At 34.5% G+C, this 19,564-nt stretch overlaps 1 protein-coding gene across 1 annotated transcript; it reads left to right on the forward strand.

Moving 5' to 3' along the window:
- Window positions 1-103: 103 nt before the first annotated feature.
- Window positions 104-18,913, forward strand: LOC121410489 (vacuolar protein sorting-associated protein 16 homolog). The gene is made up of 22 exons (XM_041602620.1): window positions 104-176; window positions 4,367-4,461; window positions 4,784-4,884; window positions 5,405-5,533; window positions 5,964-6,114; window positions 6,447-6,685; window positions 7,350-7,480; window positions 8,073-8,167; window positions 8,628-8,704; window positions 9,187-9,312; window positions 9,938-10,065; window positions 10,608-10,643; window positions 10,958-11,066; window positions 11,380-11,514; window positions 11,908-12,016; window positions 12,479-12,576; window positions 12,939-13,043; window positions 13,551-13,628; window positions 14,019-14,188; window positions 14,807-14,903; window positions 15,275-15,378; window positions 16,180-18,913. The coding sequence occupies exons 1-22, from the start codon at window positions 127-129 to the stop codon at window positions 16,316-16,318; spliced, it is 2,502 nt and encodes an 833-aa protein (XP_041458554.1). The 5' UTR covers window positions 104-126; the 3' UTR covers window positions 16,319-18,913.
- Window positions 18,914-19,564: the final 651 nt, after the last annotated feature.

Below are 19,564 nucleotides of genomic sequence, written 5' to 3' on the forward strand. Positions count from 1 at the left end.
TAATCGTTGGTGACAGCAGTGGCAGGATGCATGATTATATATTTTCCGAAAGCAGTCAATTCCAGCTAAAAAAGGAAGGGGGTGTGGTCAAACAATGTTGCACCGGTGAATCCAAATCCCGGCAAGATGGCGCACGTCACTGGAAATTGGAACCCACTGGGCGATGTGTTTTATAGGTAAATGTGTCGAAATATAAATATTATTATTCTATAGTTTCTTACTATGCCTTTATACGTTTTCATAATTTACAAGAAATATAATTGTTCACTGAGTAACCAATTTACTTCAAGTATTGTTTAAGTCTAACGTTTACTCGTTAGTCTTTGGTCCCACACTTTGGTTTTGATGTCATTCAGAAGAGTTAGATCTAACCTGAAACTAGTAACCACTCATTCAATTTCAATGAACAAGGTCATGAAGGTTATGATACAGATCTAACCTTATTCTCTGTTACCATTCCCTGTGTGGTGAATGAGTTTGGTAATGTTTGGCTTATTTTCTCTTGTTCTTGTGTCCAAATGCTTGATTTTTTGACACTGTCATTGTCAGTTTTGTCATTTGAAAGTGAAACTAATTGTCTGAGCTGACTTTGTTCTTAAAACTTTAGTAAATTGAATTCGGAAAGATATGCACTCCCCACCAAAAAAGATTGAGACTTCTGGTTTGTTCACTTCAGATTTTTCCACATTTTTTACTGTTGTTTACCTTGGTTGGTACTCGAACTCACCTCCTTTTCCTAGAGAGTAAAAATCATTTACGAACGTATGCTTACTCTCAAGCCTGGAATTGCTTCCCATACACGCACTGCCCAAAAACCTGAAACTTTCGCCCCCAAGATTTCTGCTTTCCTTCTAAAAGGTCTAGCCCTAGATCATGTACATGGGATACAACTTCATTTCCAACATTTCTACGATATCTTTTTCATTTTTTAAACAAGAATTCAGTCAAAAAACAAGAAAAATGTTATGAAAAGACAGGAAGAACTTGCCTCAGTGTTTACTTCGCCATCTTGATTTCATTGTCTTTTGCTTGGCGACAGCATGCAAACTGCGTGATTTGCATACTCTAAACACATAGTGTTGACTCTTGGGGCAAAAAGTACATCCTTTGTAAAACAATTTAGTCTTTTTTTATACCATCGCAAATTTGGCCCTAGCTTCCTAGCAAAAACTGATACACCTTTTTCATTATATTAGTGTTTTTGGCACCCTTATTCTGTTATGTACCCCCCCCCCCACCCTGGGTGTAGCTGCCATATTAGGGGGTTAACAATGCAAAATCCCCCCGCCGGGGCTCATCGATTTTTACCTAATTAGGAGTCATTTCGATTTTCCATACAGTTGCAATCTATTTTTCTTTAGTAATGTGGGGATCATTTTTGTATTCAGTGGAGCGCTCAAAAACTTTTATGGCATATTTTTGTGCAGGCCATCTGGCTCTAAATTTTCTTGAAACGTTACCTTTTACCAATTAGAGTCTATTGGTGAAAAGTAAAATTTCAAGAAAACTTCTCAATCTCTATTTTTAATTTGGAAAAAATAAAACACTTCAGTTTACTTCAGAACGAAGTTATATGATGAATAGTTGCAATGGAAGCTGGCAGCGTGAAAAAGGTGAAGCATTTGTCCCCATAAACAAGAGAAAATAAGCCAAAGATTGCCAACCTTATATTGCCACACAAACAGAGAACAATGTTATATCTTAACCTTGTTCATTGAATGAGCGACTAGATCTAGAATCTCTATTTTGTTGCGTTCTTCATTTCAACTGGTCACTCTGAAGACCGCACATCGCCATAGCATTAGGATTGCGTCAAATAACACATCTCCTCTTTCTTGTAAAACATGACCTCATTTAACCTTGATAACCAACCTTTATCTCTCTTATTATACTCATACTTTATGTCCCCTATCCCCTTCGGGGATTTAACCCTGTTGGCTAGAGAAATCCAGATACACTTTTTCTCTAGATACTCTGTCTGAATGACAAAAGTTCCATTCAGAAGCTACCCCACCCCGCACACAATCTTGAGCGTCCCTCCGGCCTGCCAAACTTGTCCAGTGTGAGCACAGCAAAGGCAAAGCTAGCTGCATGCACGGCTTCACAAATCCCTCCACTCTATACCATGCTGCTAGTGCCATGCATGGCTAGTGCCAGCGCTAGTTCGTACTATACATGTACATGTACCTCTTGACAGTTTAGTACAATAACGCGATCCTGTTCCGTAGACCCTTCAAAGTGCCCAGTATTATACCTTTTGCTTGTCAAGTTTTGAGTGTACATTGCAAAATGGTGACATCGCCAGGAACTTGGAACTTTCGTTTTTGTTATGGACTTAGAGTATTGAAAACAGAAAATACGTGTAGGAAGGTTAATTATACATACATTTGCCTTTAGCCCTAGACTCTAGAGGCCAAATTAAGGCTTGACATGAACATTATATTGTATGAAGGGGGCCCCATCTCTGAGCACCTAATTATTTAAGTTAAGATTTAACATGAATTTCATTTTATTTCACAAAAAAATTAGTTGATAAAGTTCCTTATATTCTTCTGAGTAAGTGTGCCAAAATCTCATGAAAATTTGAAAGAATTATATGATTTTCTGGGAAAAACCCTTGGCCAGATATTTTCAGATTGAACCCCAAAATAGTGCCCCATGTTTGCACATCCTATCACTTTACACACGACTCAGGGATTTTGATTAGACTGCATTTCGAGGCCATCACATGAAATGTCCCAAACTTATTATTTTTCCACCATTTTGAGTCAGATTTTTAAATGAATATCTTTTTATATCATGCCATGTGTATAGTTTGTGGTTGTTGCATAACTCAGAGTTGCTAATTTTCCGGATTTTTCCGGAATTTCGGATTTTTTTCCTTTGCTGAAAAATATTCCGGAAAAAAAAATCGATTGTCAAAGTGAAATCCGTAAAAATTTCCCCTCCAAATCTTGTCACGGAGTTCGCTACGGAGAGCGCAATTTCAATTTTGGATGGCCAATTTGCGCAGACGGAAAATTATTAGCGTTGTGCGCAGCAGGAAGTTTAGCTGGTACTGTACTTGCACGGTACGCGCGAGCAATACATTGTAGCAATTGCAAACGCCGCCCTATACCCTGCAGGGATACGGGTGTCAGCGCTATCCCAGTCGGGCGATCGGCCGGTAGAACCGCTCGAAGCACGGCCCGGTGTGGCTGCAATTGCCTGCTGCTGCGTGAGTGATTGGTTGTCTGCTGCGGGATTTCAGCTGAAAACCTATTTGCTACCATGAAATATGTGTTCTCTGGTGCGTATTCATCAATTCATATGTGTGAACTATCCATCATTTTGATAGAAATTGTGATTTATGGATTTTCAATAGTAGGATTGTCTTGTTGATGAGTACAGTGAGTGAAAAAGGGCACCCCAGCTGCTACATACACCCGTCCCGAGTCGCACCCATTGGCCGCAGCATATTAACCCGCAGCAGGTTAACCCGTACCGTAATGAGTACGGGTTACATGATTTTTTTTTTTGAGCACCTTTCTTGCCTATGATATGAAGTTTATTATGTCATTAATTATTTGTTATGTACTACTGTAGATTAATGATTTCAGCCCTCTAAAGAATAAGAAAACGTTCCAGCTTCAGGGGGCTTCGCCCTTGACCCCGCCAGGGGCCCTGGGCGGGCCCCTGGACCCCCGGCCTGGGTTTTCAGGATTTTTTTGAGCTATCAGTTAGCATCTCTGATAACTTCTTTTACTACATGTATGTAGATTTGTGCAGATTTGTGTGTGCGCAGACAAGGGGGACCTTACCATACAAGTACATCAATAAATAAAAAGATTAAAAAAAAAACATTACAATATTATAGTCATCAACAAAGCAATGAATAAAATTGCAATAAAATGTCAATGATCTGCTTTTAATGTTAGCCCTATATGCAGTCAAATAGGAAACTTGGGATGAAGTGACTGGTCAAGTGGTGATTCAGGTGAATCTTAGCTATCTGCACACAGTAACTTGTTGAGTAATTAGGCACTGCATAGTCCTGCATATAGATACCAAGCATAATATCAGGCTGGATTACATTACAAGTTTCTCTCCCTGGTTATTAAAACATACATCAGTTCCCTGGTTATTTCTTCTTCCAGACTTTGTTTTTGAGTGCATCTAACTTGTAATTATTGATTGTTTAAATGTTTGAACATGTTGGTACTTTTGTTATGTGGTAAGTGTTTGTATTGCGTCCTGTGCAAGTCAAAAGTCAAAACCTACAATAATAGTTTAAAACTATCCACCTTTCAATCAATGAATTATAAATCCTATTCTATGTACAGCAATTATTTTGTAATCCAAGCATGATTACTTTTTTTTTATGTAGGAAAGTGGAACTGTATTCTATGGACAGACTATGGCAGGAGGTTGCAGATCTTAGGAAGTTCAAGGTTGCTGTAGCTCCATTTGGAGGACCTATTGGTGAGAATAATCCAGAAGTAGAAAAAGTATGAAGCTCTAGGTTGCTAAAGAAAGTCAGGTGTTGGACTCATTGCCAGTGCTTTTAAATTATTTTGCTGAATGGCAGATTTAACTATGCCATTAGGTAAACCATATCATTAAACAATTTTCTAGCACATTGCCTCTTTCATAGTTCCTGAAATGAGTCCTAGAAATGCACCATTTGAAAATATAGATATATGATACCAGTATATATATTCATTTTGCAATGTTCTGTTTTACTTCAGTATGTAACATGTCAATTTCATTTGACTCTTCATAATTCTTATTTCTTTAATTTTAGCTCTGATGAGAGACAGTAGTAAGATTACCCAGGTCAGGGGTTCATCTCATATAGTCATCTTTATCTTCTCAGCCGCAGGAAAAGAAATATCTAGAATCAATGTAAGTTAAGTTGGTGATTATTGAATTTTTGATAAATTTGTATCATTGGGCTTTAAAGGGTATTAATTAACGTTAGCGTCTCCATAAAAAGAAAGAAAATAAAACTGATTTTTAAGATGTTCCTATTAGTACCGTTAGAATCAGTCTACATTAAGATGAATTGAAAAGACAATTTTCTCAAAATAGGAATTACTTTGTGCAAAATTTTTGTGAGCTAAGATGGTAAGATTCATATCTTTCAGTCTTCCAAATCAATATTTTCAATTTTATTGTTGAGATTTTGGAAATAATCCATGAACAAAAGACTGTTAATATGTAGTGTTTGTCAATTTATGACCTACTATTGGTTGTAGGTTGATCATTTTAATTGAATATTAATCATACTAAAAGATTGATCATATAGTCTTAACAGGGATTTTTTAAAGATAAAGATAATAAACTTAGCAAGACAAATGACAACTCATGTTCATTTCTATGTCTCCTGCAATTTGCTTTCTTTATTTGTGATTTAATTTGGCAGTGGAATAGTGGTAATGTGATTCACATTGGCTGGTCTTTATCAGAAGATCTTCTCTGTACCCAAGATGATGGCACTGTCCTTGTCTATGACATCTTTGGAAAATACCAAAGGAACTTCAATATGGGACAGGTATTTATGATCATAACAGCAATCCACTTTGTAGGTAATGAAATATCCAAACCATTTATAGTGATATGAAGGTCTTTTTCATACAGGATTCTGTTACTGTTGATTTTGTGTAGAATTATTGCACTAGAAATAGTATCATATTGCATAGTGTGAAAGAGTCCATATTTATGTATAAACTGTTTTAAAAATAATGAATCCATTCTTTTAGATTATGAACTATGCTTTTTGTAAGTTGATTTTCATATGATTCTAGATTATTTCAGAGAACAATACTTTGGATGACATCATTTGAAATTTTAGAGAAACTATCTTTTTAGAAAATAACCTCTCAAACAAAAGGCAAAAGAGTCAGGTTGTCTGTATGGTATAGTTTAAATAAACTTTGTTGGCTATGATTATTATTCCATGTTTCTTTAATTTTTATTCTCAGGAATCAAGAGAATCAAAGGTTATTGAATGCAAAGTGTTTCATAACACATCATATGGAGGAACCGGTGTTGCAGTCCTGACAGGAACCTACAGGATTTATGTAGTAAATGATGTACATAATCCTACTAGCAGAAAGATGATGGAAGTGCCAGGTTAGTGTACATGAGTTTTATGCATCATTATCTGAAGACAGTAGCTTCAACGAAAAATACTCTACATTCAACTTAACTTCAATAGAATTCCTGAGTGAAGCCTTGAACTTGGTCTCCATTGGTAATTGAGCAATCCTAAACCCAACTTAATTTTTTTCTCAAAATTTGCCTTATAGTTTTACTTTCATATCCTTAATTTATCAGTTTAGAAATTGACATCTTCCAGTTTTTGAAATATTACTTCTCCAAGCTGATCAAATATTGATGACAAGTGTGTTATCATTTCCTCCATTTTAGCCCCTTACTAATCTCATCGATTATGTGTTATCTAGGACTAGATGCCCCACCGAGCAGCTGGTGTGTAATAGGGGGTGACAGACAGAATCATATCCTCCTAGCAAGAGACAAACGTCTTTACAAGCTAGACCGGAGTGACATGCAGCAGGAGTTATTGGAAACCAAGACTAAAGAAGTGAATGCTTTCATTGAGATGGCTGTGTCATTTGACAATCGTTTTCTAGCTTTATTCAGTGATACAGGTCTACTTTGGATAGGGTCTTCTGATTTGCAGGTAAATGGCATGTATTATTCAATTATTATTATCTGTTTATTGTGGAGCCATCGCAAAGCTTATCTAGATCAGTATTGACTGGCTGTAGCATTTGGTTGCTATTTTGTTCTTCACTTGCCCTATTTGGTAGCTTTAGCATATATGAACCAACTTGAACCTGGTTTGCTATGCAATCCCAATCAATGTCTCTGCATGTGCTTAGAGAATAGCCTCCTCTGTGGCAATACATTTTCACTTTTATGAAGAAATTTCAGAACCTGTTTATATCTCAATGGTATATTTCAAATACTTGGGAATTGTATAGGTTGCTCAAGTCTGTAAAAGTGACACAGAATGTAACCAGATAGAAGATGTAAATTGTTTAATATTGTTATTCTCTTATTGGATAACTATTAGTCTCTTGAAAGGGGGGGTACCTTTATAAAGCCTAGCAATTAAGACACTCAGTATTCACTTGTCAAATGTTGGTGGTGATTAACTGAATTTCCCTATTTTGCCACTTATGATAGTTGATACCAACATAAATTTCTAAGGTTTATTGAAGTGACATTTGTAACTTTATAGTCTGGTTCTAATTATTGATGATATAGAGACTGAAATATTTAAATTTTGTAAGAATATAATGAATGCTAACTTTGATATACATGTATATATTTTTTTTCAGAAAACCTATTGTGAGTTTGATACAAGTAGTCAGATGCGTCCCAGACAGCTGGTATGGTGTGGTACTGGTGCTGTGGTGGGATACTGGGAGAACCTTCTTCTAGTGATCGGACCACAGAAGGATTGGATCAAGTATCCTTTATATAGTAAACTGGGCCCCATCTTACAAAGATTTACGATGGACGTCCAGCAACATTAGCATCTAAATTGCAAATTTGTTCAAAATATTTTCTAGATATGATGTATATTCATACAATCATCATTCTCTTGAAGATTCAGTGCGATTCTCTTTGTTTAATAAGAAGATTGTGCAAATTCCTGTAGGAAAAATGATGGTATAGATGGATTTCCATAATGTTGAGATTGATTGGATCAATTGTAATTCTTTGTAAGCCGGGGCCCTGGATTAAATGTGAGATATCTGAAAAACACCTTCTTTCTTTTTTCAGAGGTAAAGGTATTTATATACTTCTAACTAGGATAATGTTTTATCTAATGAATTTAAGATGGGCCAATTCAGCTTAATATTCAGTTTGTAATTATCTTAATTGATCAAACTGCACAGATCTTATCCTTACAGTTCATTTACTTTTCAAATCAATTATTGTAATCGGGGCTAGAATCATTTTGGGAAAGGTACCACAGTACAAGAAATTAATTAATGGGTCTCTCTCTTTTTCTTGAAATCATTTGATAAAATAGATTGATCTTAACTATTGTTCAGATATAACATGGATACTGATGCCATTCTAATCCCAGAGAGTGATAGTCTACATATCCTCCAGACCCACACACATGAATTGCTTCAAAGAGTACCAGGTATAATCTCCAATCATGTAATTGCTACCACAACATAAAATGTGCAATATCCTCACCCCATTCCCACATTAATGTATCTTTATATGTTTTAGTTTTGGCTCTTAATCTTCATATGTATTGTCGGCAAAATGAGAAAGTCTTACTTCAGATGTAAATGCTATAGCTGAAACTTGAACTGACAATGTTTAATCCAAAATTTGATATATTCATTTGACCTCTATTAATAAATGTGTAAATATTAGAAAATAGGATTGCTTATTAAAGAAACTTGGAAACTTTAGGAGGGAAAAATCCTTTTTGAATGATACATTTGCCCAGTAGCATAAAACTAGTTAGCGACTGATCTTGGGGCTGTCTTGTATGATTGATTGCATTGATGAATGCATGTTATCAATTTCATAAAGGTCAGCCCCATGTTGAAGTGCTAAGCTTTTCGTTACGGGTTTCAATTGTTTTGCAGGTGTTGTTGAGGACATTTTCAAGATTGGTTCAATGGCTCCAGGTGCTATGCTCTATGAGGCTTGTAGGGAGTTTCAGGTATGAAATCATATTTAGACAGTCATTCTTGAATGCACATCTTCAATTTACTGGAAGGCTGGTTGCCAAGATCTCATTCCTAAAGATTATCTAAACTTGCCTTGATATTCAGTCTGATTATAAGTGATGGAGCCTGTTACATGAGAGATATGATCAATTGCACAATGAAGTGGAAGCCTTATTGCAAATCACTTATATTCAATTGTAAATTTTAATTGTATCCCTTTGTGTTACATTCAACTGGACATGTAAATTAAAATGGATTGCAATTTTAGGCCAGCCTGAAGCCAGATCCTTACAGTTTGATCTAGGCTATAGTTGAACTATGTACCTTCTTTTATTGCAATGTATATGTAGTTTATTGTAAGTGATTCACAGCCCTTATGTTCAATTCTAAAAGAATTTCCCTGTAATTTGTTTATATAAGTGTGAAAATACAGATCAGTGAAGATGTTTTATATATATTTGATCTTGTTCTGTAGAAAGAAAGTCAGAAAGCTGATGAGTATATCCGTATGATCAAAGATCAGTTGAGTTTAGCAGTTGAACAGTGTATAGAAGCGGCAGGAGCGGAGTATGAACCAACTGTACAGAAATTACTACTCAGGGTAAGATTTATGTTGCTTCATTGTCATTCACACATAAGCAGAGGAACATTTAGGGTGCACCAGGATTTATCTTTCAATAAGTTCAGTGCTAAATATATTATATGAATAGAAAAAATATAGCTGATATTGACACAAACATCTGATGTTGTTGATATGGATTTGGAAATGTAAAATTTGCAAGTGAGCAAAGAGTGCTATGGTGTGCAATGAGGGATTTAGATATGATATGATTGAAGTCCTTGAACAAATCTTTAGCTGGCGTTCATATCCTGTCAAAAGTTATTTAATGGCAAAAAGAAGCTGCTGAAAACTGCTTATCTAATAAAATAGAGCCAGTGGAGTAAATTTGAAAGCTAAGCTTTCGATCCTAGCAGAATCTACGTCGGAGGCATTAGCAAAAATCATCACCATCACATTCACAGCTTTGGTCAGTAAAATTGGTAAGTTCTTTCTCTATGCAAAATGAAAGTTTAGTTTATTCTTTTGAACTTAACCATTACTTAAATACTAGCCTTATAGAGTAGGTTTTGTTTCAAACTCTTATACAAACTCATTACTTGTAGTCAGACTAACACAGAGTCATAATTGAATAATCATCTGATGTTTGTTCTTTGCCATGATGCAGGCGGCCTCATTTGGAAAGTGCTTTGGGACTAATGTGAACGCAGACAAGTTTGTGAATATGTGCAAACTACTAAGAGTGCTGAATGCAGTTAGAGATTATCAGATTGGAATTCCACTCACATATGAACAGTATCCTTTTGAAATTATTTGTTATTGATTTTAACAAAGTTGACATGATGCAGTACTGTGTGATGCAATGTTGATCTCCATTTTACTTTTTTGTGCAATTATTGATTCATGTTTTGATAGTAATAGAATGTATTGTGTATTTATATGAAATGCATAATCCTGTAATTTGTGAGAGAAAGACTTATGAAATTAAAATGAAGAATATGAAGTAAAAGAAGATGGTTGGCCTACAGATAAGTTAGAATGAAAAAATTAAGAAGAGGTCACATTCCTAAGTTGTGCTATACACTGTATACCAATCAAAATTACAAAAAAATTAGCATTGGTGCTGGTATTTAGGCTGTTAATGAAATAAATGTTACATAGATGCAAAATTTGAGAGAAAAAAAATGTTTTAAGCTGTTTACTGATATATCTAAGAAGCTGACGATGATTTTGATTGTAAGAGTGAAAGTCTTGTTTTACAATAATCCAATTTGTCATTTGACAATGCTAGTGCTCATCAACTTAGTTCTCTTTTTCTTTGACATATTTGATCACAGACTCAAGAAATTAACATTGAATGTACTTATGGACAGGTAAGATTTACTATTAATCATCATTCAAAGCCCAATAGTTATAGGGTAGTTTTATCAACTTTTGATGGTTTTGCCCTCTATACACAATGCACAAAGCTGTCTCATGAACGTGTCATGTTATCATGTAAACCTTGTTTGAGATCGCCACTCTTGTTTTCTAATGTGTCTAGACCCCACAGATCATGCATTCAGTTTATGGGCACAAGATTTGGTGGTGAACTTGTACTCTGTTTGTGTGAATCACTCTTTATTGTATTGTTCATATTTGTCATTTTCACTATTTTTTTTGCGTTTATTTTCATTTTCAAACTTAGATTAATCTTGAGAAGACAATGGGCTTTGGCACAGCAGATCAGTCAGTATCTAAAGCTACCTGAATCAGATGGTGAAAGCAGGATATTAGGCCACTGGGCTTGTTATAAGGTATCTTCAAAGTACATTAGAGTAGCATCAAAGCAAAATTTATAGTTCATGTACCTAGTAGCTGTTTATCATGAATTTTTCAAATGGATTATAGAAATTTTGTAACAAACCGGGCAGAAATATTCAATCTATACTTTGAATCTGGGATGATTACCAACCCCTCCGTCCCACCCTCACCTGTGATAAATTTGCAGTAAAAGAATCCTAAAAATTGCAATGCACAATTTTCACATTTCGAATTGCAGATTATGAATTTATAAGATGATATTTAATGATTAATCTTTCATGTGTTGTTTTATTTTTGTTATTACAGGTTGAACAAAAACACATTCCAGATGAGCTGATAGCACAGAGCATCAAGGAAAAGCTTGGTGATACACCAGGCATTGCTTATTCAGAGATTGCTAAGAAAGCATCAGAATGTGGAAGAACACAACTAGCTGTCAAGGTGAATATGAAATCATGATGAATATAGACAAAAGAATATTGGGAAAATCTCAGTTTAAAGATAAAAAAACAATCCTTCCTGGAAAAAAAGCTGATCATGGCATCCATGGAAAATAAATCCTCCTTTTTTTCCCTTCTCCTTTCCATAAACTCCTCTTAATTATTAACATCATCATCATTATCACCACCATAATTGTTACCAGGAAATCATAATCTTACTTTCTTTATTGTAGATATCTATTACACCAACTAAAAGTCTATTTGTCTGATAATATTTCAGACAATATCCTTTTTTTTGACAAGGGATTATTTGAACTTGAACTGCCTCCATTGATTATATGATTGCAGTGCATAAAATTTAGATTTATCTTTGATTGTGTTTATTTTTACATAGTTATTGGAGTATGAGCCAAGAGCAGCAGAACAGGTACCACTGTTGATGACAATGAGAGATAGTCGGACATCACTTAAGAAAGCTATTGAGAGTGGAGATACAGATTTAGGTAAGCTTTCTATCTCTTACATATGACTCTTTATGGGATGACTTGTCAGTGTGTGCAGATAATGATTAAATGATTGTTGCCTTGACAGATAATGATAAATATTTTTTGCCTTGCATGAGAATATTCATGGTGAATTCCATGTCAGAATGTAAAGTGCCATTTTTCTTAAACTATCTGCAGTGTTCCTACTGGTATGCAGATTTGTACAGTGCCAGTCTTGTGAAAAGGTGGTTGTTATTTTCCAGTATAATCATACCACAGACTGTAATGAATATTACTTTCTGTCCTCTAGATAGATGCTCAGGATATTGAAATGGGAAAGCATTAAAATGCCATATCCAATTTTATGCAGGTAACTAATAGAGCAGTTTTGTTTGTATCAGTCTAAATAGAATGTTCCTTGGTAACATCATTTATGATTACTTTTTGATTTTTTTTAATATTTTGTTTTTGATCATTCAGTATACATGGTTCTGCTTCAGTTAAAAGAAGATCTACCCCGAGGTGAATTCTTGATGATGCTAAGGAACCACCCTCAGGCTCAGGACCTCTTTATGCAGGTAGATATAGTGTCATATCATAATTATAATGATTATATCAACTTGTATTCATTGTACCTCCTACACATACAGATGTGGGAATATGGAGTAAAAAGTGTGGACATCAGCATATGATTCATAAGAATATGCATTTAGTGGATGAGAGGAGAGGAAATAAAGAGGAAACCCACCCCAAGGAAATTCAAATGGTGGTGATGATGCGGATGATAATGAGGATGAAGATGATGGTGATGGTGATGATGATGATAATGAGAATAAAGATGATGATGATGATGATGATGATGATGATGATTTTTTTTTCTTCAAAATACTGCATTCTGTTGATAATTTCCATTTATTACAACATTTTGATAAACGTTTAGCTGTGTCGAGAGCAACATCCCAACCTCCTCCTAGATCTGTATAATCAGAATGATAACTTCCAAGAACTGGCCAACACTGCTGTTAGAGATAGTCTGAATGAGAAGGTAATTATATGGGGTCAGGGGCTTTCCAATGACAAATTTATTTCACACATCAGATGTAGTAGCTTCTGACAGTTGAAAATCACTGATTAGAAACTTTTTGAAATGCTTTCCTGGTATATTGATACTATTATGAATTTATATCAACAAATATTCATCAAAATTGCTCAAAGCCAATATGATGCAAGGAACTGAGAGCTTACAATTTTTATCTGTGAATATCACATCAAAATCACTTCCTGAGACAGTCCCCTTACCTGTGCTGATGTGTATTATATATTTTTATTTCAAGGTATAAAATTGATACGATAAGATTTCAAAGACTTTAGTTAAGGTTAGCAATGGAAGTACAGATGACTTAGATTGAACTGGTATGGATCCCAGTATATATGAGATGTATACAAATATCATTATCCATCTCAAGGATGCTGTTAAATTGTCAACAAATACTTGTTTATGTTTTATGTGATTGAATTTATGTTTAGATTTTTTCTAATCGTGTAAATCCAGGATTTACAGAAGAGGTTATCCCATTTGAATGCAGCTCAAGATAACTACAAGAAAGCTGCTAATGATTTCTCTATGAAGGTGAGATGAATATCATTCAATTGTATTCATTTAAGTTTTTTTTTCATGTTTGATAAAAGTACATAACAATATAGTGCATACAATTCAAATATAGATATGAATGTACAAGAAAATCATAATTATAGATAACATTTCAATTTTAGGGGGTAGCAAAACCTTTTTGCCTTTTGAGACTCCTCTCCATCTATGTGTCACTGACAAATCATAAAGTACAAGTTCAAGACTTGAGCCTACACCCAAAGACAATAAATAGCAGTAGTTGACTAATTGCTTTGAGTAGACTTCTTTATTGTACATTCTGTCCATACTTCTTTTATATGTTTCAAAGTCGAATCTATCTAATCTATCCATCATATTGATGTTATATATCATTCTTTCTTTTTATTATAGGCAACAGAGGAAGAGATCAAGTTATTAGGTTACCAGATGAGGATGCAAGAGCAGTATAGAGAACAATTCCTTTACCTTTCACTCCATGATACCATCCATAAACTCATTGCTAAGAACCTTGGTAAGATGGCTGAACAACTCAGAAAAGAATTCAAAGTTCCAGATAAGAGGTGAGTCATATTATTATCACAAATTTATTTTCAGTTAAAAATCTCAACCCCACCCGCCTAAAAGGGGTTTTCATTTTCCAACGGATGCTTCCACAATGATGAAATTGACAATTAAACCATTGGTGCATTTATCAACTCCGAGGTTTTATCGGTCCTACAGTTCTTACGACTACTGTGTTGCAGCATTGAGATGAAAATGACTACATGGCAATAGAGCTGTGGCACCATGGTACTTTTTAACTACATTGATGTTAGTATGTAATGTTTACAAGTCAATATGATTCATTCACAGGATGGAAACACTGATGCATCAGATGGCACACTTGTTAATAATTATCAAGAATCATAGTAGCATCCATGATTACACAAATACAAACACTCCAAAAGCACTTTCATACTCCCAACTACAGATGGTGCCAAAGGCAGTATTTGATGTACCCTTTATCACATTAGTTTTTGCTGAGCTGAGACATGAAGAAAATTGAATGCTTAACGTGTACTTCATGTCTTCTGAAGGCTAATCTGCCATATTCTGTACTGCTCTCTATGAGCTATTGATTTTAAATGTTATTAAAAGGCTATTTTAAATGATGTAAGGTAATGTTGTTCATGCTGTAGATTCTGGTGGTTGAAGATTGATGCCTTAGCAGGGGCAGGAGAATGGATAGAACTTGAAAGGTTTGCTAAAAGCAAGAAATCACCCATTGGGTATGAGGTAAGGCTTATTATTATAAAGGCAAAGTATTAGTTAACATGTAATTATTTCATCATAAACACTTGTATCAATGTTGATCTTCTTTCTACTAAGTAACAAATCACATGTAAGTACATGTAAATACACAAATCAGGAAAAAAATGAATATTTTTCTGGATGTTTGATTGTGTTGTGTTAAGGCAACACTAAAAACAATAGAATTTCTAATCTGTCTAAAAGTGCTAACCATAGCATTAATGCTTTCAATATCTTCCGATCAGTTTTCTTTCAGCAAATTCTAAATGCATTTTCACTCTCTGTAACATATGATCTGGTACATGTCTGACTGTGATCACTGATACATTGCATGGATTTTCTTCTGTTTTTCCTAGCCATTTGTAGAGGTGTGTATGAAATATCACCAGAAGTATGAAGCTAACAAGTATGCTGCCAAGGTTACTCCTGAACATAGAGTTAAGATGTACATTAGAATGGGGTAAGTTGTGAACAGTTTAAATTGTTTGTTTGTTTTTTTGTTTTTTGATGGGGATAAGGGATTGTTTTTTCTCTCTCTCCCTATTCTTTATTTCCTTATACTCTTCATTTTGCTTTATTGTTTGACAATATCATTGCTGTTAGCAATAATTTCTCAGGGGAAGAAGACAAGTTTCTTTCCCTTTTTGCCATGATTAAAACCAGCTGGATGTCAGGATGGACTCTTTTTATCCTTTCTTACATTTGTTAATTTGACAGAATAAGAAAAGTACATTTCAGTAGTTTCAAAATTATGTTACAATGATGAATGGTGTCCATGTTTAAGTCTCCCTGTTAAAGATGAGACTTTGTTTGTACACTGATCTTTGTTCATGTATCATTTAATATTTCAATTTTCAGATTTATTTTATTTGCCATCTCTAAAAATGAAATGAAATGTGGTATGAGATAAATATGAACACATTTTGTGAAAACCCTGTCTATATTGCGGAGACATTCTATGTGCTGATAACATTATGAAGTGTCACACAAGAGTGGAAATTTTTACATTATTTTTTTTACTAGTAACTTGAACACATTTTACAACAATCATTTCTTCTGTGATTAATACCTTCAGAGTAACACATTGCTACTGTTTATACAAAACTGAAATGTAAAAAAAAAACAAAGTTTATGTTACACATACAGATCTTTGTATATTTAGGTTCATTTGTACAATATGGTTCTTTTTCCAAAAAGACTTATTATACTGTTTTGGGTGGATATATAATTTACTTTGAAAATGATTTGTCATCTCGAACAGAACTCTTGATGAAGCTGCAGAACTAGCATTCCAACAAAAAAGTGAGGAAGATCTTAATCTGGTTTTAAGAAATTGTGCTGGTAACAGACAACTCTCAGCTAAGATTAACACCATGAAGCAACAACTTGGCAAGAAATAAACTCAATCAAAGAGGTGCAAGCCATTTTCAGATTTTTTTATTACAGTGTTCATAATTTGGTTACTATCAGAGTGCAATACTGCTGTTCATCACTTAGTGGTTATTTAACGCCATCCTACGACCTCCAGCTTTGCAGCCAATGGGATAATATATATATTGCATTTGAGAATAGAATGCGGTCTCAAATTTCAGGTTTGGATTATGATGATGTGAAGGTGGTTAGTATCTTTGTCCAGGACTTTAAATAAAAATCAGTGATTCAACCTGCAATTCAATCATAATTGCAATTCTTTACAGCCAGAGTTTTATTAGCCAGATGATCATTTATTCTTCGAGTTATCTACAATGTCACAATTAGGGTACTACCATGTCATTAAGAATTCTTCTGGCAAGCAAGTTCTTAGTGTCCTGCATGCCACTGTGTTGTGCCTTACACATGGTCAGTCTGCTGGCTGCACTCAAGCAACCAATGTTTGGTGAGCCTTGGTTATTTGTTTCCTTTAAAGTTAGTCAATGACTTCCATTTTGTCTAAAACTTCAGATATTATTGATTATACAAGAGATACAGTGTACCTCTTTTTCCATCAGAAGGAAAAAATGTTTGATTTTAACAAAGTTCATTAATCACTCTAAGATTAAAGGTAACCCCATGCAAACACGAATACTACATTTTGAAGACCTTCATAACTTGTAATCATAGTTGAATTATTTTTTTTTTGTCCTTTGTACTTTTATCTTTATTATTTAATATTACCTGATCAAAATTTTTATAGAGCTTTCAAACATAATGTTGAATCAGCATTTTTTTTCTTTTACTTATTTTGTTTGAATCATGAAGGATCATCTAAGAAAATTTGTTTATATATCTTTAGGAGATATTTCAGACAGACTATTTCAATATAGGAAATATAAATGGCAATGTGATCAAGGGTAATGACATTATTAAAGAGCCATGCCAGTATCGCTGTTATTGGTGGTGATGGTGTTCAGGGGCTGACTGATACAGGATTTGTACAGAAAAAGTTTGAAAAGCAAAAACAAAAAAAAATGGTCCTCACTTCTCATATGCATGACATATATTCCCCTAAAAATTATTTTGTATGCCTCTCAAGGGGGGGGGGCACAGGCCAGATGTGCCCTTACCTGTATCCACCCAGGATGATGTCGTTTACACTGTTGATGTGCTCGTCAAAGGATAGATGAATGAAATCATTTATTAAATTTCCTTCTGTGTTTAATGATTTGTCAACCTAGTAATATCTAACATATCTCAGAAAATGAGAAGTAAAAGTTATGCATATTTCATGAAGATTGACCAAGGAAATTCTTTACCCTCTAATCTCTGATCTTGGCTAAAGTAGTGTTTGATCATTTGATTTTCAATATTCCAGTAAAAAAACAAGGATTTGGTTGAAGAAAGTAAATAGAAAGTGAAAGAAACCTCATATGAGGTTAATCTTCAACATCATGTCTGTGTCTTATGAAATTGATATTTTCCCTACAACCCTCTCATAAATTGTTTTCAATCTTGCCACAATGTATGTTTACACCCATGGGAACTAATGCATGATGTGCTTGGTACCAATTGATTGTTCAAAAGACATCAAATTGCTTTTATACCCCCTTGATATACAATTTTGTGTATGTTTTTAGATAAAGAACAACTTTGCTTGACCATTCCACATTATGCAAAACTATGAACTGAATGTCTTGAAAATGAGTGTGCAATATGAAGTGAACTATCAAAATAACAAAGAATATTTGTTTACACAAATAAGGATCAAGATGTGTATCATTTTCATCAAACACCATCCCAAATGAATGTGAAGCTTGATTCCATTGTACAGTAGCATCTTACAATATGGGATTGATGGAAATAATCATTGTGAGCTATCAAACTTTCACTCTTATCTTTGGAATTAATGTCATTAAAGATAGTCTACTGCAAGGGACTGCTATCCTAATGACAGCTGAAATGGTCGTGCTGTCCATTTATGTGCACAGTCAAACCTGTCTTAGTGACCTTTCATCTATCATAAAAACCTGTTAGTTGCCACCAAAATTATCCTAATTTGAAAGGAGTATGTGTTATAGTACCTGTCTAAAGGCCACCTGTCTCCAGGGACCATTTTTTTCTGTTTCCCTTGCATGGCCTTAATACACAGGTTTTACTGTAATTCCATGCATGATTCAGTTTTACCCTAGGAGAAATAGACTTTGTGTGTAGAGGGTGTAAAACAATGCAGTATAATATAAGAACAATTACATCTCAGTACACATTGATGTTGGCAATTGTACATTGTTAACTAAACTTGGACAGAGATAATTGTAGTTGAAAAATTAATTTTGTACTTACTATTTAGAGATCTCTTCTTATGACCATATTCCTTCAATGTGAATGAACTGGTAATCAAATATTTGTCACAGTGTTTTGTTTTTGGTTGCATCTCTCTCATCCAGCTTTGAAAAAAATATTGCATTTTCAATGCGTAATATGTGTATTGATTTGAATTGTAAACAATCAAACACAGTAAAAATGTATTGTGTTTTTTCTATGACATTATGTATTAAAGGAAATATATTGTACAAATCTTATGAAGATGAAGATTGAAATTGAAATATCAGTCTAGATATTACAGTACTGTGGAAACTTTGGGAAGAGATAGATAGGGGTGGAGTGAATTGGGGAAAGGACATTTAGATAGGGAATGAAAGGAATACAAAGAAAGAGACAAGGGATGAGGGGAGGGAGTACAAGAGAGAGAGTGAAGGGGTGGGGTGAATTGGGGAAAGGAGATTCCGATAGGGAATGAAAGGAATACAAAAAGAGAGGGGAGGGAAGGCAAAAGAGTGGGGGTAATAGAGAGAGTGATGGAATGAGAGAGAGGAAGGGATGATAGGAAAAGGTCTGCTAGTCAACAGAATAAAGTGGAAAATAAAGAATTTTAGAATGCGAGAACAAATGTTGTTACCTGAACATGAAAAAATAGCTTTTTACAACTTTTTGTCCTACTTAGTTTCCAGTATATAAAGCGTCTCAATTTCTCAGACGAATAGATTATCAGATGTGGTCAAGCTCTGAGTAGTTTGTATCTGTTTAAAAAAATCTTTGTTAAAAGAATACAAGAAGATCAATACTCGAGTCCAAAGCTGTAACTTTGACCCTTCGTAACCTGCTACTGCTGCAGGAATCAATACCTAAAAGGATTAGTGTGGTGAAACGATTACATTCTGAGAAAGGTGGTG

The sequence above is a fragment of the Lytechinus variegatus genome, chromosome 3, assembly GCF_018143015.1.
Source record: "Lytechinus variegatus isolate NC3 chromosome 3, Lvar_3.0, whole genome shotgun sequence".
NCBI lineage: Eukaryota > Metazoa > Echinodermata > Echinoidea > Temnopleuroida > Toxopneustidae > Lytechinus > Lytechinus variegatus.

Bases quoted from the DNA above. Each gene is read 5' to 3' on its own strand.
- LOC121410489 (XM_041602620.1), top strand. From the start codon at position 127: ATGGCGCACGTCACTGGAAATTGGAACCCACTGGGCGATGTGTTTTAT. The intron at 4,462-4,783 runs GTGAGAATAATC...CTTTAATTTTAG, and splicing joins TCCATTTGGAGGACCTATTG to CTCTGATGAGAGACAGTAGT. The intron at 13,044-13,550 runs GTAATTATATGG...GTGTAAATCCAG, and splicing joins GAGATAGTCTGAATGAGAAG to GATTTACAGAAGAGGTTATC.